The 26,055-nt window shown below is 47.3% G+C and overlaps 1 protein-coding gene across 19 annotated transcripts in view; it reads right to left on the bottom strand.

Annotated features, from left to right (window-relative positions):
• Positions 1-391: 391 nt before the first annotated feature.
• The window catches only part of LOC115128120 (peripheral plasma membrane protein CASK-like), a 52,786-nt gene continuing 27,122 nt past the window's right edge, over positions 392-26,055 (bottom strand). For 5 of the 19 annotated variants that reach the window (XM_065015474.1, XM_065015473.1, XM_065015477.1 and 2 more), the window contains 15 exons: positions 24,955-25,143; positions 24,798-24,876; positions 24,638-24,723; positions 24,391-24,495; positions 24,230-24,298; positions 24,108-24,143; positions 23,107-23,145; positions 22,478-22,674; positions 20,569-20,684; positions 19,477-19,557; positions 15,845-15,925; positions 3,803-4,005; positions 2,741-2,824; positions 2,565-2,591; positions 392-2,338 (listed from right to left, as the gene is read on the bottom strand). In XM_065015474.1, the coding sequence (XP_064871546.1) occupies positions 2,162-2,338; positions 2,565-2,591; positions 2,741-2,824; positions 3,803-4,005; positions 15,845-15,925; positions 19,477-19,557; positions 20,569-20,684; positions 22,478-22,674; positions 23,107-23,145; positions 24,108-24,143; positions 24,230-24,298; positions 24,391-24,495; positions 24,638-24,723; positions 24,798-24,876; positions 24,955-25,143 (1,569 nt within the window). In that variant the 3' untranslated portion in view covers positions 392-2,161. The remainder of the gene's footprint in view (positions 2,339-2,564; positions 2,592-2,740; positions 2,825-3,802; positions 4,006-15,844; positions 15,926-19,476; positions 19,558-20,568; positions 20,685-22,477; positions 22,675-23,106; positions 23,146-24,107; positions 24,144-24,229; positions 24,299-24,390; positions 24,496-24,637; positions 24,724-24,797; positions 24,877-24,954; positions 25,144-26,055) is intronic. The other 14 variants (XM_065015488.1, XM_065015491.1, XM_065015489.1 and 11 more) reach the window with 10 other exon arrangements.

A 26,055-nucleotide genomic window follows, 5' to 3' on the forward strand; every position in this document is an offset into this window, starting at 1 on the left:
GACAATGTCTGACAGGACAGAGATACTGACATCTTGTGGTCAATGGAAGCACTTGCATGACCATAATGTTCAGTATAAGCAGACTACTGCATTGCATCACACACACAACCACACCTATAGCCACAGTCCACACATAGGGCCAAACCGGTCACGCGCGCACACACACACACACACACACACACACACACACACACACACACACACACACACACACACACACACACACACACACACACACACACACACACACACACACACACACACACACACACACACACACACACACACACACACACACACACACACACACACACACACACACACACACACACACACTAGAGGTGTAAACTAGAGACTGTAGGAACTTATATGAGACAGAACCCAAAGGCAGTTTACTTTGTCAACACTTAAAATGAAATATATTTTTTACAAAACAGAAAAAGAACAACATTTCATACCGAAGAGCTGCTTGTCATTTGCAGAGGGAACTTTACACAGGACTTTAAATGGTAACCCTTTACTCCAGGCAGAGAGACATAACACACTGTCAGAAGCATGACAAAGCACTTTCTTTTTTTATGCTACAACAGTTCAAGACAGGCACTACGCCCTTTTTACAACAGTGCTCATAAGGCGCTATGTCATGTCACCGCAAGTAAAGTGTTATAAAGAGTTTGTCACAATGAGCTCTTTTAGTATTATTATTATTATACACACACTGGCTCTTGGTATCACTCATATGACTTACGAACCACTGAAACATTTACACACCATAAAAATGCATCTCCTTCCATTGAACTTAAAACAGTAATACTCTTTTAAGACGACACAGTTCTGAAATGGCGGACCTATAGGATTGGACGTCCCACTCCGTATCCCCTCCCATTCCCACAACATATCAAATAGGGACAATTTACATACACGGCTCAGTCTTATGGGCCTGCAGGACTGGGGGGTGTGCATAGGAGTCAGAGTCTTCTGCCCCATACACGGCTCACTCTTATGGGCCTGCAGGACTGGGGGGTGTGCATAGGAGTCAGAGTCTTCTGCCCCATACACGGCTCAGTCTTATGGGCCTGCAGGACTGGGGGGTGTGCATAGGAGTCAGAGTCTTCTGCCCCATACACGGCTCAGTCTTATGGGCCTGCAGGACTGGGGGGTGTGCATAGGAGTCAGAGTCTTCTGCCCCAGCCGCATGCAGGGTGACCGTGTTGGATTATGTTGTTTTCTTCCCTCCTCCTGTCCGTCCGTCCAGATAAGAGGGATGCCCTCTGGCTTGGACACCCGTGCTTTGGCGATGACCAAGCACACGCTCTGACCGAGGAGAATCATCGCTTTACAGAGAGAAAGAGAGAGAGAAAGAAACAGAGGGGGGAGAGCACCTGTTCTCTCCATTGTGCAAACTGAGATGTAAACAAACAGGGTGTGTAGGGAATGAAGAGAGTTCAGGGGGGGTGCTCCAACGATTTGATTGACAGATACCGTGACCTCTGAAATAAATAAAAGGAAAGGGATAGGAGGAGGGGTGTTCACTGTGCTTTTCTATCCGCCCAATAGGACGTGGTGTCACTGCGGCAGAGGCGACCGTGCGAGAGGGTCTCCGCTGTCTCTGAGGGGCGGAGCACGAAGAGTATGAGGCGGCCAATAGGAGTAAGGGGTCAGGGGGTCACACGGCAAGCTTCCGACTGACGACCATAGGAAATGCCTTATACAAGGTAAACAGCAACAAACACCCATCACCGTGTGTCACATCTGTCCTCCTCACTATCTCGCCTCAGACAGCTATCGCTGTAACGATACAAAAAGAAATAAGGTAGAAAATGTCCCCCCCCCTCCCTTTCATTCAACTCTAAGAACAGGACCATATTCATCATTTTTATATTATATATATATATGTATGTATATATATACACACACACAACAATGTGCCTTTGAGGCAGTCAGTAAGGAGTGGAGAGGAAGACGACAGAAGTCAATGTTTTTCTTCAGAAGGACTGACTGAGGTTTCAGAGGCGCTATCAGTCCTTTTTCATTCATTTTTTCCTTCATCCACACGGTTTCCACAGAGATGTTCCACAGAGATGCATTGTAAAAGAAAACCGGGGTTTGTTGGGGAATGGGGGACGACAGTCAGAGTTTGGTGTTGGTCTGGGTTCAGGGGTTAATAAACCCAGGACACAGGAACCCACTGAGCGGTGGTACACACCAGGTTCACAGCCTCCTCCAGCAGACGGATGGTGTCGTCGATCTCATTGTTGATGACGGTCTGGTCGAAGTAATGGGCGTAGGTCTTCTGGAGGCCCTCGGACTCCTTCTGCAGCCGCTGGAGGGAGTCATCCTAAAGGGAGGAGGGAAGAAAGAGTCAGAATAACAGGGGAAGAAAAGACCCTCCTTCCAGGCATTGTGGGAAGGGTCGAGTCACACAATGGAAAGAAAGATGAAATGGGACTCTGGGAGGATCTTAGTATACTCAAAAACAAACCATTTACACACAAACACAATACACACACCTATAAAAGGAGTGTATATATGAGCTAATCTACTTGTACATATCCAGTACTTACAGGCAGTTTCCTGCACCACTTGGGAAGCTTGGGTGCAAGGAGAAAGGCATGCCAAAGAAAAATGAACAGGAATGCAGACAGGACACAGGCAGTGGGATGGACTTTCACCACAGCAAAATGACAGAGACACAACCCAAAACATGACGGACACAGTAGCAGTGTGTTTTGGCCCTAACCTCGTTCATTCCAGGGGTGATGGTGGGAGCTGCGATGAACACAACGTAAGGGGCAAACTCAGCCGTCCTCAACACCTTGAGTGCCTGAAGAGAAACAAGAGATGACTGACAGAAAACTGACTAGTGAGCTACATTTAAAAACTCCACAGTATTAATAAACAGGAAGTGTATATTCAACTGGCAGAACATAAACTGAAGAGATGAAGGTTAGGTTAAAGAGAGAGGGTTAGGTTAGAGTTCATGTTTGAGTTAAGGTCAGGTATATTTAGGTTAAGGGAAAGGCATAAAAGTTAACATTAGATCAGCGTTCCACCATCACTGATTTTCTGCCGGTGGAATATATACTGCTTAATAAATACTGGACACACACACACCTCCACCTCAGACAGACAACCCCACCCACCCCCCACCTCAGACAGACAACCCCACCTCACAGACAGACCCCACCCACCCCCAGCTCAGACAGACAACCCCACACACAGACAACCCCACCCATCCCCACCTCACACACAGACAACCCCACCTCACACACAGACAACCCCACCCACCCACCTCACACACAGACAACCCCGCCCACCCATCCCCACCCCACACACAGACAACCCCACCTCACACACAGACAACCCCACCCACCCCCACCTCAGACAGACAACCCCACCTCACAGACAGACCCCACCCACCCCCAGCTCAGACAGACAACCCCACACACAGACAACCCCACCCATCCCCACCTCACACACAGACAACCCCACCTCACACACAGACAACCCCACCCACCCACCTCACACACAGACAACCCCGCCCACCCATCCCCACCCCACCTCACACACAGACAACCCCACCCACCCACCTCACACACAGACAACCCCGCCTCACACACAGACAACCCCACCCACCCACCTCACACACAGACAACCCCGCCCACCCATCCCCACCCCACACACAGACAACCCCACCTCACACACAGACAACCCCACCCACCCACCTCACACACAGACAACCCCGCCCGCCCATCCCCACCTCACACACAGACAAACCCGCCCATCCCCACCTCACACCTACCTGTGGTTCCACGTCCAGTATGGAGATCATACCCTGCTGGTGGATCTGGCGGATGGTCTCTAGCCGCGTGCCGTACATGGCGTCCTCGTGACTACCGTACTCCAGGTAGTCATTGTTACTGATGTCCTGCATCATCTGGTCATGTGTCACAAAGTAGTAGTTCTTCCCATTCTCCTCGTCCTTCTTTGGAGGTCTGGTTGTGTCTGTGGAAAGGAAGGGAGAGAGAGAGAGGGAAAGGGAGGGAGAGAGAGGGAAAGGGAGGGAGAGAGGGGGAATGGGAGAGAGAGAGGGGGAATGGGAGTGAGAGAGAGGGGGAATGGGAGTGAGAGAGAGAGGGAAAGGGGGGATCGAGAGAGGGAAAGGGGGGAGAGAATTAGGGAGGGGTAAGTGATAGAACCTGAATGGAGGTTCCTACACTCAAGTCTTCTCTTAGTACATAGATGTCCATGTAGGGGTGGTAGTAGTGGTATTAGTGGTGGTGGTGGTAGTAGCGGTAGTAGTGGTGGTAGTAGCGGTAGTAGTGGTGGTGGTAGTAGCGGTGGTAGCAGTGGTGGTAGTGGCAGTAGTAGCGGTAGCAGTGGTGGTAGTAGTGGTAGTGGTGGTGGTAGCGGTAGTAGTAGCGGTAGTAGTTGTAGTGGTGGTAGCGGTAGTAGTGGTGGTAGTTGTAGTAGCGGTGGTAGTGGTAGTAGCGGTGGTAGTGGCGGTGGTAGTAGTAGTAGCAGCGGTAGTAGGGTAGTAGTGGTAGTGGTAGTAGCGGTGGTAGTGGTGGTAGTGGAGGTAGAGGTGGTAGCGGTGGTAGTGGTAGTAGCGGTGGTAGTGGTAGTAGCGGTGGTAGTAGTGGTGGTAGTGGCGGCAGTAGTGGTGGTGGTAGTAGTAGCGGTGGTAGTGGTAGTATTGGTGGTAGTGGTAGTAGTAGCGGTGGTAGTAGTAGTAGTGGTGGTAGTGGTAGTAGCGGTAGAAGTAGTAGTGGTAGTAGCGGTAGTAGCAGTGGCAGTAGTGGTGGTAGTAGCGGTGGCAGTAGTGGTGGTAGTAGTAGTAGTAGTGGATGTAGTAGTGGTAGTAGTAGTGGTGGTAGTAGAAGGTGTGGTAGTAGTAGTGGTGGTAGTGGTAGTAGCAGTGGTAGTAGCGGTGATAGTAGCGGTGGTAGTGGTAGTAGCGGTGGTAGTGGCAGCAGTGGTAGTAGTGGTGGTAGTAGCTGTGGTAGTAGTAGTAGTAGTAGTAGTAGTAGTGGTGGTAGTAGCGGTCGTGATAGTAGTAGTAGTAGTAGTGGAAGTGGCAGTAGTAGGTGTGGTAGTAGTAGCAGTGGTAGTGGTAGCGGTAGTAGTGGTGGTGGTAGCGGTAGTAGGGTTGCTGGTAGCAGTAGTAGTGGTGCTGGTAGCAGTAGTAGTGGTGCTGGTAGCAGTAGTAGTGGTAGTGGGGGTAGTAGTAGTAGTAGCAGCGGTAGTAGTAGTAGTAGTAGTAGTAGTAGTAGTGGTAGTAGCGGTGGTAGTGGCAGTAGTAGTGGTAGTAGCGGTGGTAGTGGCAGTAGTAGTGGTAGTAGCGGTGGTAGCGGCAGTAGTGGTGGTGGTAGCGGTAGTAGTGGTGGTGGTAGCGGTAGTAGTGGTGGTGGTAGCGGTAGTAGTGGTGGTGATAGTGGTAGTAGTGGTGGTGGTAGCGGTAGTAGTGGTGGTGGTAGCGGTAGTAGGGTTGCTGGTAGCAGTAGTAGTGGTGCTGGTAGCAGTAGTAGTGGTAGTGGGGGTAGTAGTAGTAGTAGCAGCGGTAGTAGTAGTAGTAGTAGTAGTGGCAGTAGTAGTGGTAGTAGCGGTGGTAGTGGCAGTAGTAGTGGTAGTAGCGGTGGTAGTGGCAGTAGTAGTGGTAGTAGCGGTGGTAGTGGCGGCAGTAGTGGTGGTGGTAGTAGTAGCGGTGGTAGTGGTAGTATTGGTGGTAGTGGTAGTAGTAGTGGTGGTAGTAGTAGTAGTGGTGGTAGTGGTAGTAGCAGTAGAAGTAGTAGTGGCAGTAGTAGTGGTAGTATTAGCGGTGGTAATGGTAGTGGTAGTAGCGGTGGCAGTAGTGGTGGTAGTAGTAGTAGTGGATGTAGTAGTGGTAGTAGTAGTGGTGGTAGTAGAAGGTGTGGTAGTAGTAGTGGTGGTAGTAGAAGGTGTGGTAGTAGTAGTGGTGGTAGTAGTAGTAGTAGCGGTGGTAGTATGGTAGTAGCGGTGGTAGTAGCAGTGGTAGTAGCGGTGGTAGTAGTTGCGGTGATGGTAGCGGTAGTAGTGGTGGTGGTAGCGGTAGTAGTGGTGGTAGTGGCGGTAGTAGTGGCGGTGGTGGCAGTAGTAGTAGCTGCGGTAGTAGGGGTAGTGGTAATAGTTGTGGTAGTGGTAGTAGCGGTGGTACTGGTAGTAGCGGTGGTACTGGTAGTAGCGGTGGTAGTGGTGGTAGTAGTGTTGGTAGTAGTGGTAGTAGTGGTGGTGGTAGTGGTAGTAGCGGTGGTGGCGATGGTAGTAGCGGTGGTAGCGATGGTAGTAGGGGTGGTAGTAGTGGCAGTAGCAGTAGGAGCAGTGGTGGTAGTAGTAGTAGCGGTGGTAGTGGTATTAATAGTGGTAGTAGCGGTGGCAGTGGTAGTAGCGGTGGTAGTGGTAGTGGCAGTAGTAGTGGTGGTAGTAGTGGTGGTAGTAGCAGTGGTGGTAGTGGTAGTAGCAGTGGCAGTAGCGGTGGTAGTAGTGGCAGTAGCGGTGGTAGTAGTGGCAGTGCGGTGGTAGTAGTAGTAGTAGTGGTAGCGGTGGTGGTAGTGGCAGCAGTGGTAGTAGTGGTGGTAGTAGTAGTAGTAGTAGTGGTGGTAGTAGTAGCGGTGGTGATAGTAGTAGTAGTAGTAGTGGTAGTGGCAGTAGTAGGTGTGGTAGTAGTAGCAGTGGTAGTGGTAGCGGTAGTAGTGGTGGTGGTAGCGGTAGTAGGGTTGCTGGTAGCAGTAGTAGGTGTGGTAGTAGTAGCGGTAGTAGTGGTGGTGGTAGTGGTAGTAGGGTTGCTGGTAGCAGTAGTAGTGGTGCTGGTAGCAGTAGTAGTGGTAGTGGGGTAGTAGTAGTAGTGGTGGTAGTAGTAGTAGCAGCGGTAGTAGTAGTAGTAGTAGTAGTAGTAGCGGTGGTAGGTGTAGTGGCAGTAGTAGTGGTAGTGGTAGCGGTGGTAGTGGCAGTAGTAGTGGTAGTAGCGGTGGTAGTGGCAGTAGTAGTGGTAGTAGCGGTGGTAGTAGTGGTGGTAGTGGCGGCAGTAGTGGTGGTGGTAGTAGTAGCGGTGGTAGTGGTAGTATTGGTGGTAGTGGTAGTAGTAGCGGTGGTAGTAGTAGTGGTGGTGGTAGTGGTAGTAGCGGTAGAAGTAGTAGTGGTAGTAGCGGTAGTAGCAGTGGCAGTAGTGGTGGTAGTAGCGGTGGCAGTAGTGGTGGTAGTAGTAGTAGTAGTGGTATGTAGTAGTGTAGTAGTAGTGTGGTGGTAGTAGAAGGTGTGGTAGTAGTAGTGGTGGTAGTGGTAGTAGCAGTGGTAGTAGCGGTGGTAGTGGCAGCAGTGGTAGTAGTGGTGGTAGTAGCTGTGGTAGTAGTAGTAGTAGTAGTAGTAGTAGTGGTGGTAGTAGCGGTCGTGATAGTAGTAGTAGTAGTAGTGGAAGTGGCAGTAGTAGGTGTGGTAGTAGTAGCAGTGGTAGTGGTAGCGGTAGTAGTGGTGGTGGTAGCGGTAGTAGGGTTGCTGGTAGCAGTAGTAGTGGTGCTGGTAGCAGTAGTAGTGGTGCTGGTAGCAGTAGTAGTGGTAGTGGGGGTAGTAGTAGTAGCAGCGGTAGTAGTAGTAGTAGTAGTAGTAGTAGTGGTAGTAGCGGTGGTAGTGGCAGTAGTAGTGGTAGTAGCGGTGGTAGTGGCAGTAGTAGTGGTAGTAGCGGTGGTAGCGGCAGTAGTGGTGGTGGTAGCGGTAGTAGTGGTGGTGGTAGCGGTAGTAGTGGTGGTGGTAGCGGTAGTAGTGGTGGTGATAGTGGTAGTAGTGGTGGTGGTAGCGGTAGTAGTGGTGGTGGTAGCGGTAGTAGGGTTGCTGGTAGCAGTAGTAGTGGTGCTGGTAGCAGTAGTAGTGGTAGTGGGGGTAGTAGTAGTAGTAGCAGCGGTAGTAGTAGTAGTATGTAGTAGTGGCAGTAGTAGTGGTAGTAGCGGTGGTAGTGGCAGTAGTAGTGGTAGTAGCGGTGGTAGTGGCAGTAGTGGTGGTAGTAGTAACCTCCCCACGTGGTAGTGGCGGCAGTAGTGGTGGTGGTAGTAGTAGCGGTGGTAGTGGTAGTATTGGTGGTAGTGGTAGTAGTAGTAGCAGTAGAAGTAGTAGTGGCAGTAGTAGTGGTAGTATTAGCGGTGGTAATGGTAGTGGTAGTAGCGGTGGCAGTAGTGGTGGTAGTAGTAGTAGTGGATGTAGTAGTGGTAGTAGTAGAAGGTGTGGTAGTAGTAGTGGTGGTAGTAGAAGGTGTGGTAGTAGTAGTGGTGGTAGTAGTAGTAGTAGCGGTGGTAGTATGGTAGTAGCGGTGGTAGTAGCGGTGGTAGTAGCGGTGGTAGTAGTTGCGGTGATGGTAGCGGTAGTAGTGGTGGTGGTAGCGGTAGTAGTGGTGGTAGTGGCAGTAGTAGTAGCGGTGGTAGTAGTAGTAGCTGCGGTAGTAGGGGTAGTGGTGGTAGCGGTGGTAGTGGTAATAGTTGTGGTAGTGGTAGTAGCGGTGGTACTGGTAGTAGCGGTGGTACTGGTAGTAGCGTTGGTAGTGGTGGTAGTAGTGTTGGTAGTAGTGGTAGTAGTGGTGGTGGTAGTGGTAGTAGCGGTGGTGGCGATGGTAGTAGCGGTGGTAGCGATGGTAGTAGGGGTGGTAGTAGTGGCAGTAGCAGTAGGAGCAGTGGTGGTAGTAGTAGTAGCGGTGGTAGTGGTATTAATAGTGGTAGTAGCGGTGGCAGTGGTAGTAGCGGTGGTAGTGGTAGTGGCAGTAGTAGTGGTGGTAGTAGTGGTGGTAGTAGCAGTGGTGGTAGTGGTAGTAGCAGTGGCAGTAGCGGTGGTAGTAGTGGCAGTAGCGGTGGTAGTAGTGGCAGTAGCGGTGGTAGTAGTAGCAGTAGTAGTGGTAGCGGTGGTGGTAGTGGCAGCAGTGGTAGTAGTGGTGGTAGTAGTAGTAGTAGTAGTGGTGGTAGTAGTAGCGGTGGTGATAGTAGTAGTAGTAGTAGTGGTAGTGGCAGTAGTAGGTGTGGTAGTAGTAGCAGTGGTAGTGGTAGCGGTAGTAGTGGTGGTGGTAGCGGTAGTAGGGTTGCTGGTAGCAGTAGTAGGTGTGGTAGTAGTAGCAGTGATAGTGGTAGCGGTAGTAGTGGTGGTGGTAGTGGTAGTAGGGTTGCTGGTAGCAGTAGTAGTGGTGCTGGTAGCAGTAGTAGTGGTAGTGGGGGTAGTAGTAGTAGCAGCGGTGGTAGTAGTAGTAGCAGCGGTAGTAGTAGTAGTAGTAGTAGTAGTAGCGGTGGTAGTGGCAGTAGTAGTGGTAGTAGCGGTGGTAGTGGCAGTAGTAGTGGTAGTAGCGGTGGTAGTGGCAGTAGTAGTGGTAGTAGCGGTGGTAGTAGTGGTGGTAGTGGCGGCAGTAGTGGTGGTGGTAGTAGTAGCGGTGGTAGTGGTAGTATTGGTGGTAGTGGTAGTAGTAGCGGTGGTAGTAGTAGTAGTGGTGGTAGTGGTAGTAGCGGTAGAAGTAGTAGTGGTAGTAGCAGTAGTAGCAGTGGCAGTAGTGGTGGTAGTAGCGGTGGCAGTAGTGGTGGTAGTAGTAGTAGTAGTGGTAGTAGTAGTGGTGGTAGTAGAAGGTGTGGTAGTAGTAGTGGTGGTAGTGGTAGTAGCAGTGGTAGTAGCGGTGATAGTAGCGGTGGTAGTGGTAGTAGCGGTGGTAGTGGCAGCAGTGGTAGTAGTGGTGGTAGTAGCTGTGGTAGTAGTAGTAGTAGTAGTAGTAGTAGTGGTGGTAGTAGTGCCATGATCCCCTGATAGTAGTAGTAGTAGTGGAAGTGGCAGTAGTAGGTGTGGTAGTAGTAGCAATGGTAGTGGTAGCAGTGGTGGTGGTAGCGGTAGTAGGGTTGCTGGTAGCAGTAGTAGTGGTGCTGGTAGCAGTAGTAGTGGTGCTGGTAGCAGTAGTAGTGGTAGTGGGGGTAGTAGTAGTAGTAGCAGCGGTAGTAGTAGTAGTAGTAGTGGTAGTAGCGGTGGTAGTGGCAGTAGTAGTGATAGTAGCGGTGGTAGTGGCAGTAGTAGTGGTAAAGCGGTGGTGCGGCAGTAATGATGGTAATGCGGTGGTAGTGGCAGTAGAGTGGTAGTAGCGGTGGTAGTGGCGGTAGTAGTGGTAGTATCGGTGGTAGTACGGCAGTAGTGGTGGTGGTAGTAGTCCTAGTGGTAGTGGTAGTATTGGTGGTAGTGGTAGTAGTAGCGGTGGTAGTAGTAGTAGTGGTGGTAGTGGTAGTAGCGGTAGAAGTAGTAGTGGTAGTAGCGGTGGCAGTAGTGGTGGTAGTAGTAGTAGTAGTGGTAGTAGTAGTGGCGGTAGTAGAAGGTGTGGTAGTGGTAGTAGCAGTGGTAGTAGCGGTGATAGTAGCGGTGATAGTAGCGGTGATAGTAGCGGTGGTAGTGGTAGTAGCGGTGGTAGTGGCAGCAGTGGTAGTAGTGGTGGTAGTAGCTGTGGTAGTAGTAGTAGTAGTAGTAGTGGTGGTAGTAGTAGCGGTCGTGATAGTAGTAGTAGTAGTAGTGGTAGTGGCAGTAGTAGGTGTGGTAGTAGTAGCAGTGGTAGTGGTAGCGGTAGTAGTGGTGGTGGTAGCGGTAGTAGGGTTGCTGGTAGCAGTAGTAGTGGTGCTGGTAGCAGTAGTAGTGGTAGTGGGGGTAGTAGTAGTAGTAGCAGCGGTAGTAGTAGTAGTAGTAGTGGCAGTAGTAGTGGTAGTAGCGGGGTAGTGGCAGTAGTAGTGGTAGTAGCGGTGGTAGTGGCAGTAGTAGTGGTGGTAGTGGCGGCAGTAGTGGTGGTGGTAGTAGTAGCGGTGGTAGTGGTAGTATTGGTGGTAGTGGTAGTAGTAGCGGTGGTAGTAGTAGTGGTGGTAGTGGTAGTAGCGGTAGAAGTAGTAGTGGCAGTAGTAGTGGTAGTATTAGCGGTGGTAATGGTAGTGGTAGTAGTAGCAGTGGTAGTGGTAGCGGTAGTAGTGGTGGTGGTAGCGGTAGTAGGGTTGCTGGTAGCAGTAGTAGTGGTGCTGGTAGCAGTAGTAGTGGTAGTGGGGGTAGTAGTAGTAGTAGTAGTGGCAGTAGTAGTGGTAGTAGCGGTGGTAGTGGTAGTAGCGGTGGTAGTGGCAGTAGTAGTGGTAGTAGCGGTGGTAGTGGCAGTAGTAGTGGTAGTAGCGGTGGTAGTGGCGGCAGTAGTGGTGGTGGTAGTAGTAGCGGTGGTAGTGGTAGTATTGGTGGTAGTGGTAGTAGTAGCGGTGGTAGTAGTAGTAGTGGTGGTAGTGGTAGCAGCGGTAGAAGTAGTAGTGGCAGTAGTAGTGGTAGTATTAGCGGTGGTAATGGTAGTGGTAGTCGTAGAGGTTGTAGTGGTGGTAGTAGTGGTGGCAGTAGTGGTGGTAGTAGTAGTAGTGGATGTAGTAGTGGTAGTAGTAGTGGTGGTAGTAGAAGGTGTGGTAGTAGTAGTGGTGGTAGTGGTAGTAGCAGTGGTAGTAGCGGTGATAGTAGCGGTGGTAGTGGTAGTAGCGGTGGTAGTAGCGGTGGTAGTGGCGGCAGTAGTGGTGGTGGTAGTAGTAGCGGTGGTAGTGGTAGTATTGGTGGTAGTGGTAGTAGTAGTAGTAGTGGTGGTAGTGGTAGTAGCGGTAGAAGTAGTAGTGGTAGTAGCGGTAGTAGCAGTGGCAGTAGTAGCGGTGGCAGTAGTGGTGGTAGTAGTAGTAGTAGTGGATGTAGTAGTGGTAGTAGTAGTGGTGGTAGTAGCAGTGGTAGTAGCGGTGATAGTAGCGGTGGTAGTGGTAGTAGCGGTGGTAGTGGCAGCAGTGGTAGTAGTGGTAGTGGCAGTAGTAGGTGTGGTAGTAGTAGCAGTGGTAGTGGTAGCGGTAGTAGTGGTGGTGGTAGCGGTAGTAGGGTTGCTGGTAGCAGTAGTAGTGGTGCTGGTAGCAGTAGTAGTAGTAGTGGGGGTAGTAGTAGTAGTAGTAGTGGCAGTAGTAGTGGTAGTGGTAGTAGCGGTGGTAGTGGCAGTAGTAGTGGTAGTAGCGGTGGTAGTGGCAGTAGTAGTGGTAGTAGCGGTGGTAGTGGCGGCAGTAGTGGTGGTGGTAGTAGTAGCGGTGGTAGTGGTAGTATTGGTGGTAGTGGTAGTAGTAGCGGTGGTAGTAGTAGTAGTGGTGGTAGTGGTAGTAGCGGTAGAAGTAGTAGTGGCAGTAGTAGTGGTAGTATTAGCGGTGGTAATGGTAGTGGTAGTCGTAGAGGTTGTAGTGGTGGTAGTAGTGGTGGCAGTAGTGGTGGTAGTAGTAGTAGTGGATGTAGTAGTGGTAGTAGTAGTGGTGGTAGTAGAAGGTGTGGTAGTAGTAGTGGTGGTAGTGGTAGTAGCAGTGGTAGTAGCGGTGATAGTAGCGGTGGTAGTGGTAGTAGCGGTGGTAGTAGCGGTGGTAGTGGCGGCAGTAGTGGTGGTGGTAGTAGTAGCGGTGGTAGTGGTAGTATTGGTGGTAGTGGTAGTAGTAGTAGTAGTGGTGGTAGTGGTAGTAGCGGTAGAAGTAGTAGTGGTAGTAGCGGTAGTGGCAGTAGTAGCGGTGGCAGTAGTGGTGGTAGTAGTAGTGGATGTAGTAGTGGTAGTAGTAGTGGTGGTAGTGGTAGTAGCAGTGGTAGTAGCGGTGATAGTAGCGGTGGTAGTGGTAGTAGCGGTGGTAGTGGGCAGCAGTGGTAGTAGTGGTGGTAGTAGTAGTGGTGGTAGTAGTAGCGGTCGTGATAGTAGTAGTAGTAGTAGTAGTGGTAGTGGCAGTAGTAGGTGTGGTAGTAGTAGCAGTGGTAGTGGTAGCGGTAGTAGTGGTGGTGGTAGCGGTAGTAGGGTTGCTGGTAGCAGTAGTAGTGGTGCTGGTAGCAGTAGTAGTGGTAGTGGGGGTAGTAGTAGTAGTAGCAGCGGTAGTAGTAGTAGTAGTAGTAGTAGTAGTAGTAGTGGCAGTAGTAGTGGTAGTAGCGGTGGTAGTGGCAGTAGTAGTGGTAGTAGCGGTGGTAGTGGCAGTAGTAGTGGTAGTAGCGGTGGTAGTGGCAGTAGTGGTGGTGGTAGCGGTAGTAGTGGTGGTGGTAGCGGTAGTAGTGGTGGTGGTAGCGGTAGTAGTGGTGGTGGTAGCGGTAGTAGTGGTGCTGGTAGCAGTAGTAGTGGTAGTGGGGGTAGTAGTAGTAGTAGCAGCGGTAGTAGTAGTAGTAGTAGTAGTGGCAGTAGTAGTGGTAGTAGCGGTGGTAGTGGCAGTAGTAGTGGTGGTAGTGGCAGTAGTAGTGGTAGTAGCGGTGGTAGTGGCGGCAGTAGTGGTGGTGGTAGTAGTAGCGGTGGTAGTGGTAGTATTGGTGGTAGTGGTAGTAGTAGCGGTGGTAGTAGTAGTAGTGGTGGTAGTGGTAGTAGCGGTAGAAGTAGTAGTGGCAGTAGTAGTGGTAGTATTAGCGGTGGTAATGGTAGTGGTAGTCGTAGCGGTTGTAGTGGTGGTAGTAGCGGTGGCAGTAGTGGTGGTAGTAGTAGTAGTGGATGTAGTAGTGGTAGTAGTAGTGGTGGTAGTAGAAGGTGTGGTAGTAGTAGTGGTGGTAGTAGAAGGTGTGGTAGTAGTAGTAGTGGTGGTAGTGGTAGTAGTAGTGGTAGTAGCGGTGGTAGTGGCGGCAGTAGTGGTGGTGGTAGTAGTAGCGGTGGTAGTGGTAGTATTGGTGGTAGTAGCGGTGGTAGTAGTAGTAGTGGTGGTAGTGGTAGTAGCGGTAGAAGTAGTAGTGGTAGTAGCGGTAGTAGCAGTGGCAGTAGTGGTGGTAGTAGCGGTGGCAGTAGTGGTGGTAGTAGTAGTAGTAGTGGATGTAGTAGTGGTAGTAGTAGTGGTGGTAGTAGTAGTGGTGGTAGTGGTAGTAGCAGTGGTAGTAGCGGTGATAGTAGCGGTGGTAGTGGTAGTAGCGGTGGTAGTGGCAGTAGCGGTGGTAGTGGCAGCAGTGGTAGTAGTGGTGGTAGTAGCTGTGGTAGTAGTGGTGGTAGTAGCTGTGGTAGTAGTAGTAGTAGTAGTAGTAGTAGTGGTGGTAGTAGTAGCGGTCGTGATAGTAGTAGTAGTGGTAGTGGCAGTAGTAGGTGTGGTAGTAGTAGCAGTGGTAGTGGTAGCGGTAGTAGTGGGGATAGTAGTAGTAGTAGCAGCGGTAGTAGTAGTAGTAGTGGCAGTAGTAGTGGTAGTAGCGGTGGTAGTGGCAGTAGTAGTGGTAGTAGCGGTGGTAGTGGCAGTAGTAGTGGTAGTAGCGGTGGTAGTGGCAGTAGTGGTGGTGGTAGCGGTAGTAGTGGTGGTGGTAGCGGTAGTAGTGGTGGTGGTAGCGGTAGTAGTGGTGCTGGTAGCAGTAGTAGTGGTAGTGGGGGTAGTAGTAGTAGTAGCAGCGGTAGTAGTAGTAGTAGTAGTAGTGGCAGTAGTAGTGGTAGTAGCGGTGGTAGTGGCAGTAGTAGTGGTGGTAGTGGCAGTAGTAGTGGTAGTAGCGGTGGTAGTGGCGGCAGTAGTGGTGGTGGTAGTAGTAGCGGTGGTAGTGGTAGTATTGGTGGTAGTGGTAGTAGTAGCGGTAGTAGTAGTAGTAGTGGTGGTAGTGGTAGTAGCGGTAGAAGTAGTAGTGGCAGTAGTAGTGGTAGTATTAGCGGTGGTAATGGTAGTGGTAGTCGTAGCGGTTGTAGTGGTGGTAGTAGCGGTGGCAGTAGTGGTGGTAGTAGTAGTAGTGGATGTAGTAGTGGTAGTAGTAGTGGTGGTAGTAGAAGGTGTGGTAGTAGTAGTGGTGGTAGTAGAAGGTGTGGTAGTAGTAGTAGTGGTGGTAGTGGTAGTAGTAGTGGTAGTAGCGGTGGTAGTGGTAGTAGCGGTGGTAGTGGCGGCAGTAGTGGTGGTGGTAGTAGTAGCGGTGGTAGTGGTAGTATTGGTGGTAGTAGCGGTGGTAGTAGTAGTGGTGGTAGTGGTAGTAGCGGTAGAAGTAGTAGTGGTAGTAGCGGTAGTAGCAGTGGCAGTAGTGGTGGTAGTAGCGGTGGCAGTAGTGGTGGTAGTAGTAGTAGTAGTGGATGTAGTAGTGGTAGTAGTAGTGGTGGTAGTAGTAGTGGTGGTAGTGGTAGTAGCAGTGGTAGTAGCGGTGATAGTAGCGGTGGTAGTAGCGGTGGTAGTGGCAGCAGTGGTAGTAGTGGTGGTAGTAGCTGTGGTAGTAGTGGTGGTAGTAGCTGTGGTAGTAGTAGTAGTAGTAGTAGTAGTGGTGGTAGTAGTAGCGGTCGTGATAGTAGTAGTAGTGGTAGTGGCAGTAGTAGGTGTGGTAGTAGTAGCAGTGGTAGTGGTAGCGGTAGTAGTGGTGGTGGTAGCGGTAGTAGGGTTGCTGGTAGCAGTAGTAGTGGGGATAGTAGTAGTAGTAGCAGCGGTAGTAGTAGTAGTAGTGGCAGTAGTAGTGGTAGTAGAGGTGGTAGTGGCAGTAGTAGTGGTAGTAGCGGTGGTAGTGGCGGCAGTAGTGGTGGTGGTAGTAGTAGCGGTGGTAGTGGTAGTAGTAGCGGTGGTAGTAGTAGTAGTGGTGGTAGTGGTAGTAGCGGTAGAAGTAGTAGTGGCAGTAGTAGTGGTAGTATTAGCGGTGGTAATGGTAGTCGTAGCGGTTGTAGTGGTGGTAGTAGTGGTAGTAGCGGTAGTAGCAGTGGCAGTAGTGGTGGTAGTAGCGGTGGCAGTAGTGGTGGTAGTGGTAGTAGTAGTGGATGTAGTAGTGGTAGTAGAAGGTGTGGTAGTAGCAGTGGTAGTAGCGGTGATAGTAGCGGTGGTAGTGGTAGTAGCGGTGGTAGTGGCAGTAGCAGTGGCAGTAGCAGTGGTAGTAGTAGTAGAGGTGGTAGTAACAGTGGTAGTGGTAGTAGGTCTCTTACGAGGAATGGGGTAGGCAAATCGGTCTGGGTGCTTAGTGATGAGCGTGTTCTTGATGTGCCTCCTGCCAACTCCATGGGCCCCTGGGAAGAGAGACACATAAGACATTGAGACAGAGACGTTAAATAATGTGTTGTCAACTGTTCCCCTTTAGTTAACACTAGAGGTCGAACGATTTATCGGAATGGCTGATTAATTAGGGACAATTTCAAGTTTTCATAACAATCGGAAATCTGTATTTTTGGACACCGATTTGGCCGATTATTATTATTATTACACCTTTATTTAACTAGGCAAGTCAGTTAATAAGAAGTAAGATAATACCAAAATAAGATTCTTATTTTCAATGACGGCCTAGGAACAGTGGGTTAACTGCCTTGTTCAGGGGCAGCAAGAAGCCAAGGTAAGTTGCTAGCTAGCATTAAACTTATAAAAAACAATCAATCTTCACATAATCACTAGTTAACTACACATGGTTGATGATATTACTAGTTTATCTAGCGTGTCCTGCATTGCATATAATCGATGCGGTGCCTGTTAATTTCTCATCGATTCACAGCCTACTTCGCCAAACAGGTGAGGATTTAGCACTGTTGTTGCACCAAACCTAACCATAAACATCAATGCCTTTCTTTAAAATCAATACACAAGTATATATTTTTTAAACCTGCATATTTAGTTAATATTGCCTGCTAACATGAATTTCTTATAACTAGGGAAATTCTCTTGCGTTCTGTGCAAGCAGTCAGGGTATATGCAGCAGTTTGGGCCGCCTGGCTCGTTGCGAACAGTATGAAGTCCATTTATTTCTAACAAAGAACGTAATTAATTTACCAGAATTGTACATAATTATGACATAACATTGAAGGTTGTACAATGTAACAGCAATATTTAGACTTGGGGATGCTACCCATTAGATAAAATACGGAACGGTTACGTATTGTGGTAGTAGAATCAGAATTATTTAGGTAACATTGATGAATATGTTTTTATCAATTTTCATACGGAAAAAGTTACTCGGGCCCCAGAGAGGGGAGAGGTCAGGCTTGTCTTAATATGTAAACGTATCTTTTAAACCATGTGAAGGAATGATTGAGGGGGAACCAATCTTGGCTCCACAATGTCTGTGTGCCAGTCACTCACTACTTTTCCCATTGGGGAGAGAAGGATGGCAGTGTCTGGAACCATTGTATGTTCCCTCTGAGGTTGCCCTTATCTTGACCTAGAGGCTCACTCTTCTCTCCCTGAGCTTGTCCAGGAGGGATTGTATTTTTGATGGGAGTGTCTAGAATTGACAATTGATATATGGATGAGGTAATTGATACCATTGGATGAGGTAATGTTTTGGTTCTAAGTGGTACCAAGAACGAGATAAGAACTTCGGTTTAGGAGACCAAACTGAACGATAATTTATAGCCAATGCTGTCTGGCTGTGTGTCTTGGCTATAAATGATACTAGGAACTGTTTTGTAAGCACTCTCAGAGAATTAATTTATGGACACTGAATTGATCTGAGAGTCACAGGGCTATGGTGACTTTATGATAACTCTGACTTGTGTGTGGTTTGCTCTCTCATGATTTGGTAATACAGGAAATTTCCACGTTTTGTTTTCAAAATGATTGTTTCTGGATTTGACCATATTAATGACCTAAGGCTCGTATTTCTGTGTGTTATTATGTTATAATTAAGTCTATGATTTGATATTTGAAAAAGCAGTCTGACTGAGCAATGGTAGGCAGCAGCAGGCTCGTAAGCATTCATTCAAACAGCACTTTCGTGCGTTAGCCAGAAGCTCTTCACAATGCTTCAAGCATTGAGCTGTTTATGACTTCAAGCCTATCAACTCCTGAGATTAGGCTGGTGTAACCGATGTGAAATGGCTAGCTAGTTAGCGGGGTGCGCGCTAATAGCGTTTCAATCGGTGACGTCACTCGCTCTGAGACTTGGAGTAGTTGTTCCCCTTGCTCTGCAAGGGACGCGGATTTTGTGGAGCGATGGGTAAACGATGCTTCGAGTGTGGTTGTTGTCGATGTGTTCCTGGTTCGAGCCCAGGTAGGGACGTGGAGAGGGACGGAAGCTATACTGTTACACTGGCAATACTAAAGTGCCTATAAGAATATCCAATAGTCAAAGGTATATGAAATACAAATGGTATAGAGGGAAATAGTCATAGAATTCCTATAATAACTACAAGCTAAAACTTCTTACCTGGGAATATTGAAGACTCATGTTAAAAGGAACCACCAGCTTTCATGTGTTCTCATGTTCTAAGCAAGGAACTTGCTAGCTTTTTACATGGCACATATTGCACTTTTACTTTCTTCTCCAACACTTTGTTTTTGCATTATTTAAACCAAATTGAACATGTTTCATTATTTATTTGAGGCTAAATTGATTTTATTGATGTATTATATTAAGTTAAAATAAGTGTTCATTCAGTATGGTTGTAATTGTCATTATTACAAATTTAAAAAATTGGCTTATTAAATCGATATCGTCTTTTTTTGGTCCTCCAATAATCGGTATCGGCGTTGAAAAATCATAATCGGTCGACCTCTAGTTAACCTGTTACTCCTACCCTCTACTTTTTCGAACATTCTGTTAAAAATTGCGCAACATTTCAGCGCCCTGCTACTCATGCCAGGAATATAGTATATGCATATGATTAGTATGTGTGGATAGAAAACACTCAGACGTTTATAAAACTGGTTAAATCACGGATGTGGCTTTACCAGAACGGGAGTTTCATCGAAAAGCGCAGGAAAACCTGATCACTGAAAATGGAAAAATATATCCCTGCGCGACTTGAACCCATTGATAAAGGTGAACCACATTTAATGGGGCTGAGGTTGCAGTACCTACAGCTTCCACACGGTGTCTAGAGTCTTGTCATTTGCCTACTCTTTGTTTCTTGGTCAAACAGATGCAAGGCAGCACAGTTCTTCAGGTCTCGGACCGGATATTTTGGTTGAGATTCTACCCGGACATTTTTCCAGACGGACAGCTATAGAATATACTTCGTCTTGTGATTAATTTGATCGCTTATTAACGTTTACTAATACCTAAAGTTGCATTACGAAAGTATTTCGAAGTGTTTTGTGAAAGTTTATCGTCGACTTTTTGAATTTTAAAAAATGACGTTACGTATGAAATGCTGTTTTTTTTCGTTTATCACACAGTCTACATAGAACGATATCTAGGCTATATATGGACCGATTTAATCGAAAAAAAGACCCAATAGTGATTATGGGACATCTAGGAGTGCCAACAAAGAAGATGGTCAAAGGTAATGAATGTTTTCTATTTTATTGTGCGGTTTGTGTAGCGCCGAATATGCTAATTATTTTGTTTACGTCCCCTGCGGGTCTTTTGTGGTGTTACATGCTATCAGATAATAGCTTCTCATGCTTTCGCCGAAAAGCATTTTAAAAATCTGACTTGTTGCCTGGATTCACAACGAGTGTAGCTTTAATTCAATACCCTGCATGTGTATTTTAATGAACGTTTGAGTTTTAACTAATACTATTAGCATTTAGCGTAGCGCATTTGCATTTCCAGAGCTCTAAATGGGACGCAAGCGTTTCAGTAGGAGCAAGAGGTTAACACTACCTAAGAACCATCTGTCTAACGTACCCAACAAAACAAGCGTTTTCCTCTTAAATGCAGGCAGTTTGACCACCTCTTCATACGTGACCAGGTCTAGTTGGTCAAACACTGAAACAGAGAAGGTGAAAGGCATTAGAGATGTTCACTGAGAGCCATAGGAATGATGGAACACAGACACAATGGAAGGGGGTCGTCTGTAGTGCACAGCACAGGAAGGTGAATGAAATGAATGGCTTAAATAAAGAATGGATCGCTGAAATAAGTTTACTGATAACAGTGTGAAAAAGATTGCGGTTTGTTTTTGCCATCTAAAGGGCCTACGTGTGATTGGAATTATTTTACATCACAAGTTCAATACTTCAGGTCTGTGAGAGACGGACAAACCAGGACACATAAAACGAGGAAGAACAAATTAAACAGCGAGACAGAAGTTCAAACTGTGGACTGACGTCAAACAAGGAAAATAGCGTGAATAAAGTTGAGGATAGAGGGAGAGAAACGGAGGAGGGCATCGTTGGGCATCATTCAGAGTTACTTACATGCAGCCAAGCCATTGGGTAAGAGACGCATGAAAGATGGACAGAACAGAGGGAAGGAGGGAGGGGAGGGTTAATAGAAGAAAAGGTCAAATAAAAACATTACAGTACATAGCTAGGACTCGGAGGTCAGGTTGTTAATGGCAGGAGAGTTAGACATGTAACATTGAGTCAACATTGAGACAACGTTTAGAGAGGAGCTCTTTGAGGGAGGAAAGGGGCCTGTTCTGGGGGAAGAACATGCAGTCAGATTCAGTTGGAAACCATTCCACAGACAGTACAGTAGTAAGCTAAGCATTTAGCTCTACAGACCGGGAATGTCTTTATTATACAATAAAAAAAATACTCAATTCAGAATTGGGACTATATTTTGGCCAGTGAATAAAGCTGCAAGAGAATATCTGGGATATAACATCTGAATGCATCATACAATATAAAATACAACGAAAACATCTGGAACACTTGGAATATCTTATAGCCAACATGTCAAGCCAAACACTTTTACACACACGGTTCCACAGAATAAAGAATTGGTTTCTGATTGTATTATTAAAACATGCTGTGTGTGTGTGTGTGTGTGTACCTGCGTTGTGCTTGGCCAAGTACTTGTCTTTGTACTGTTTCTTCTTCTTGCCAAACCAGGTACAGCTGGCCTGCTGCTCCTGCTTAGTCTTCTCCATGGCTATACACGCCACACGCCTGGGGGGGGAGGGGGTAGTAAAATGTAAGGAAATAAAGATACTTCACTGATTACTCCTAGTTATTTTAATTCTGTGGTAACAGCCCTCAAAACCAAAGACCAGAAATTGAGTCAAATTTCTGCTTAACATTTGGGAAAAGCACTGCATATTTTTCTATGAGGATTTTTTGCAATTCTTGCATTGTAATTTCAATCCACTTCCTGAATTGGAAATGGAATTGGAACGGAAGCTCCAACCCTGCTGTTTTTTACAGTATGGGTTCCATGGGTTCTGTCTAGAGGTCGGCCGATTAATTAGGGCCGATTTCAGGTTTTCATAACAATCGGAAATCGGTATTTTTGGGCGCAGATTTGGCCTTTTTTTTATACCTTTATTTAACTAGACAAGTCAGTTAAGAACAACTTCTTATTTTCAATGACGGCCTCGTTCAGGGGCAGAACGACAGATTTTCACCTTGTCAGCTCGGGGGATCCAATCTTGCAACCTTACAGTTAACTAGTCCAACACAATAACGACCTGCCTCTCTCTCGTTGCACTCCACAAGGAGACTGCCTGTTACGCGAATGCAGTAAGTCAAGGTAAGTTGCTAGCTAGCATTAAACTTATCTTATAAAAAACAATCAATCATAATTAATAGTTAACTACATGATGACTACTACATGATGACTACTACATGATGATGATATTACTAGATATTATCTAGCGTGTCCTGCGTTGCATATATATATATATTTTTTTTACCTTTATTTAACTAGGCAGGTCAGTTAAGAACAACTTCTTATTTTGAATGACGGCCTAGGAACAGTGGGTTAACTGCCTGTTCAGGGGCAGAATGACAGATTTGTACCTTGTCAGCTCGGGGGTTTGAACTTGCAACCTTCCGGTTACTAGTCCAGCGCTCTAACCACTAGGCTACCCTGCCGCCCCAGATAATCTGCCTGAGCATACAAGTATCTAAGTATCTGACTGAGCGGTGGTAGGCAGAAGCAGGCGCGTAAACATTCATTCAAACAGCACTTTATTTGCGTTTTGCCAGCAGCTCTTTGTTGTGCGTCAAGCATTGCACTGTTTATGACTTCAAGCCTATCAACTACCGAGATGAGGCTGGTGTAACCGAAGTGAAATGGCTAGCTAGTTAGCGCGCGCTAATATCGTTTCAAACGTCACTCGCTCTGAGCCTTCTAGTAGTTGTTCCCCTTGCTCTGCATGGGTAACGCTGCTTCGATGGTGGCTGTTGTCGTTGTGTTGCTGGTTCGAGCCCAGGGAGGAGCGAGGAGAGGGACGGAAGCTATACTGTTATGCTATACTGTTACACTGGCAATACTAAAGTGCCCATAAGAACATCCAATAGTCAAAGGTTAATGAAATACAAATGGTATAGAGGGAAATAGTCCTATAATTCCTATATTAACTACAACCTAAAACTGGGAATATTGAAGACTCATGTTAAAAGGAACCACCAGCTTTCATGTGTTCTCATGTTCTGAGCAAGGAACTGAAACGTTAGCTTTCTTACATGGCACATATTGCACTTTCTTCTCCGACGCTTTATTTTTGCATTATTTAAACCAAATTGAACATGTTTCATTATTTACTTGAGGCTAAATTGATTTTATCGATGTATTATATTAAGTTAAAATAAGTGTTAATTCAGTATTGTTGTATTTGTCATTATTACAAAAAAAATAATAATAATCGTCCGATTAATCGGTATTGGCTTTTTTTTGTCCTCCAATAATCGGTATCGGCGTTGAAAAATCATAATCGGTCGACCTCTAGTTCTGTCCTCACCACTCCTGTAGTTCTGGTGACGGTATGAGCCCTGCGGTTCCGTTCTTAGTGTTCTCCAGCTTGCCCTGCCACCAGTTGTGGTCGTCCTTACTGATGATCTGGATGATGTCACCCACCCGGAAGCGGATCCCGGCCTCCTTACAGGGAATGAGGTCATCCTTGGCGGGGTCGTACTCAAACTGGGCACGCACGTAGATCTGAGGGAGGAAACCGAGGAATGTGATTGGTTAGGCCCGCTGATCTGGGAGGGAATAGGGGGACTGATTGATCAAGCTGGATGTATGGAGGAAAGAAGTGATTTTGATTGATCAAGCTCCTAACGAGAGCTGTACGGGACACTGATTGGTCGAAATGGCCAGAATCGACAAAGTAAACAAGAAGCAAAGAGGCGGAGGAGGGAAGAAGAAGAGTCGGGTGAAAAAGAGAAAGCAAATATGGGAACATCAAAGAAAGCTTTACCATTTGAATCGTTCTGTTTGCCCCTGATTGGCTACATCTTATGCGCAAACGACCAACCATTTTAATGGAGGGGGATTATGGACGCCAGCTAATGTTGAATCTACAAGAGCTACAATGAGGGACATACTGCATGGGATCTACTGCTACTTGGATCCACTGAGAGATCTTACCTTGATGGACATTTTGTCCTTGATGACAGGTCTGGAGATCTAGGGGGTTGAGAGCATCACACACACATCATGCAGTAGAAAACATACGGGACATCGACAAAGGAGGTGAGAGTGAGGAGGACGGGCTACGACACAGGGAGACAGGCTACGACAGGGAGACTTTGCAATGAGGCCCTTTATCTACTTCTCCACAGTCATGGATATCATATGAAGGAAGTTGGAGGTATTTATGTGAGCCAATGCTAATGCCAACACTTGTTAGCAACTTCGCTAGCGCTAGTTAGCAACTTCCTTCAAACTGCATGCAGAGACATACAAATGGTATCCACAAGTTCCACTGATTCTGGGGAAGTAGATAAAGGGCTTCATTGCCAAAATCACGAAATATCCCTTTAATACATGCAGGGGTTATTTAAGATGACATGGATCCAAATTATGTTTAACACATACACAGATTTATACACACGCACAGACACACACACACACACACACACGACGTACACACACACACACACACAGACGTGTGTACACACACACAGACGTACACACACACAGACGTGTACACACACACACACACACACAGACGTACACACACACACACAGACGTACACACACACAGACGTACACACACACACAGACGTACACACACACACACACACACAGACGTACACACACACACACACACACACACACACACACACACACAGACGTACACACACACACACACACAGACGTACACACACACACACACACACAGACGTACACACACACACACACAGACGTACACAGACGTACACACACACACACACACACACACACACACACACATGTACACACACACACACATGTACACGCACACACAGACGTACACACACATTCGAGTCCACACACACAAAAACAAGCAAATGGTGTCCCTGGTCTAGACAAAGCCATGTGAGAGGAGGAGTCAGACATCAGAGAAGAGAGGGAGTGGAGGAGTCAGGGAAGTCTATAGCTCTCACCTGTCGTCCTTTAGGCTGGATGGTAGAGGGCAGATCCTACAAGCACACATAGAGTTAACACACATCTAATACAGCACAATAGATTCATCTGACAGAAGCGATATCGAGCCACAGCTCCTCACCAGGATGGAGCTAGTGACACTAGCATGGCCGTTCGCTGGCGACTGTCTGGATAGGTCGGGGGACTCTTTCTGCAGACACACATGAACAAAAAAACGTGAAAAACATCCCAACAAAAAATGACTTATAACTGAAGAATAGAACGCTTCTTTACCTCATTTACCTGATTTTCTAGAGACACAAGAGAATCGGTCCATACCTCGCAAGACATGGACTGTGACCGGTAGCTGGGTACGATCTTAAAGGTAACACTCCCTCGCATTTCCCTCTGTGGGGACACAACATTATCATCAAATGATCACAACCAATAAGAGCCTTCCACTGATACACACGTACTGTAGTACTGTGTAAAGACAAAACTAGCTGATTGGACAATGGTGAGAAGGAGAGAATCTGATTGGACAACTCACCAGCATCTTCTGGAGCTGTTCTACGGTCTGATTGGCAACGCTGATCCCGTTGATCTCTCTGATCTCATCGCCGACATGCAGCGTACCTACAAGAAGACAGAGGGTGAATGTGGGCCTGTTTGTGGTCAGGTGTACGGCATATTCCAAAAGTGTACTGTACCTTGTCTGTGGATCATTCCTCCGTGCATGATACGGGCCACGATGCAGTGGTTCAGATCGTTCATCTTCAGAGTGATGCCCTGAAGAGGTCAAGGGTGAAAGGTCAAATAGGAAGACTCAGTAAATGTGTGTGGTCGGTGTTTGTGTGTGTGTCGTACCATAGGTTCGTCAGTGTTCTTCTGGAACTGAACCAGGCGTACTCGAGTCACGTTCTCCAGGTCCATGTCCCCGTTGGTGCTCTCGGGAGAGTCTCCGTTCAGGTAGGGTGAGGTGGGCGGGGGGGTCACCCTCAGAGCCTCGTCACTGTACACCTCATGGGCCACCACGTCATGGGTCTGGAGCAAGGCCTACACACACACACACACACAATAAGACACACCCTCACACAGACATCTACAGCAGACAATGAGTGTGTAATATGGCCTTTTAAACAACAGGGGGCGCACAAGGCACTAACTAAATTCACCCTGTATTTTTGGTCACACGTGGCTTATTGTAAGTGTGTAACAGTGTTAGCTGGTTTCTACTTAAGACGTATTTGCTTGGTCTTCCTAAATGAAACATGAGTGACTAAAGGACTGGGTAAACTACTATGGGTCTACACAAAAAGAGTTGTATCCAGATGGGATATACGTTATTTTTAAAAAATGTATCTTGGTCACCAGGGAAGGGGGACCCCCCCTTCTTTATATCCAGGCCACTGTGTCAGTCTGAGCGAAAAGCAGAGGGCTCTAGCGTTGAGATGTCAGTATTCGTGTCAGTACAGAAACACCCTGTGGGTCACAGACTAAGGATGGAGAACCAAACACAACTCAGCTTTAAAAAGGTGCACTATGCACAAATCATTTCCTGGTTGCTAAAGTTCGAATAGTTTGCCTAATTTCAGTTTATGTGACAAAACAAGAAAGTATAGTCTGGAGAATCATTGTACCATCTAAACCGCTGTGAAATATATTTTCAATAACCAAAAATGGCTGTTTGAAGCTGGTGTAAAAAACTAAAGTAAAAGATGCAAACACGAAACTTCAGAATTGGAAGCATAGAAATAGTGCACATAGAACAGATGTAACGCTTCTTAGACTTGCTTTCAATGCGAATGACAGATCTATAACTAACATTTCTATGTGAATTTGGTCAGGTCGCCCAAAAGTGACATATTTCAGCTTAAACTGTAACAGACAAGCACAGATCTTTCTGCCATTGAAATCCTTGGGGCCACCAGAGCATGTTTTAGGGTCGCCTAAGTCCAAATACACTTT

The sequence above is a fragment of the Oncorhynchus nerka genome, unplaced genomic scaffold (genome assembly GCF_034236695.1).
Source record: "Oncorhynchus nerka isolate Pitt River unplaced genomic scaffold, Oner_Uvic_2.0 unplaced_scaffold_1410, whole genome shotgun sequence".
In the NCBI taxonomy this organism is placed as follows: Eukaryota; Metazoa; Chordata; class Actinopteri; order Salmoniformes; family Salmonidae; genus Oncorhynchus; species Oncorhynchus nerka.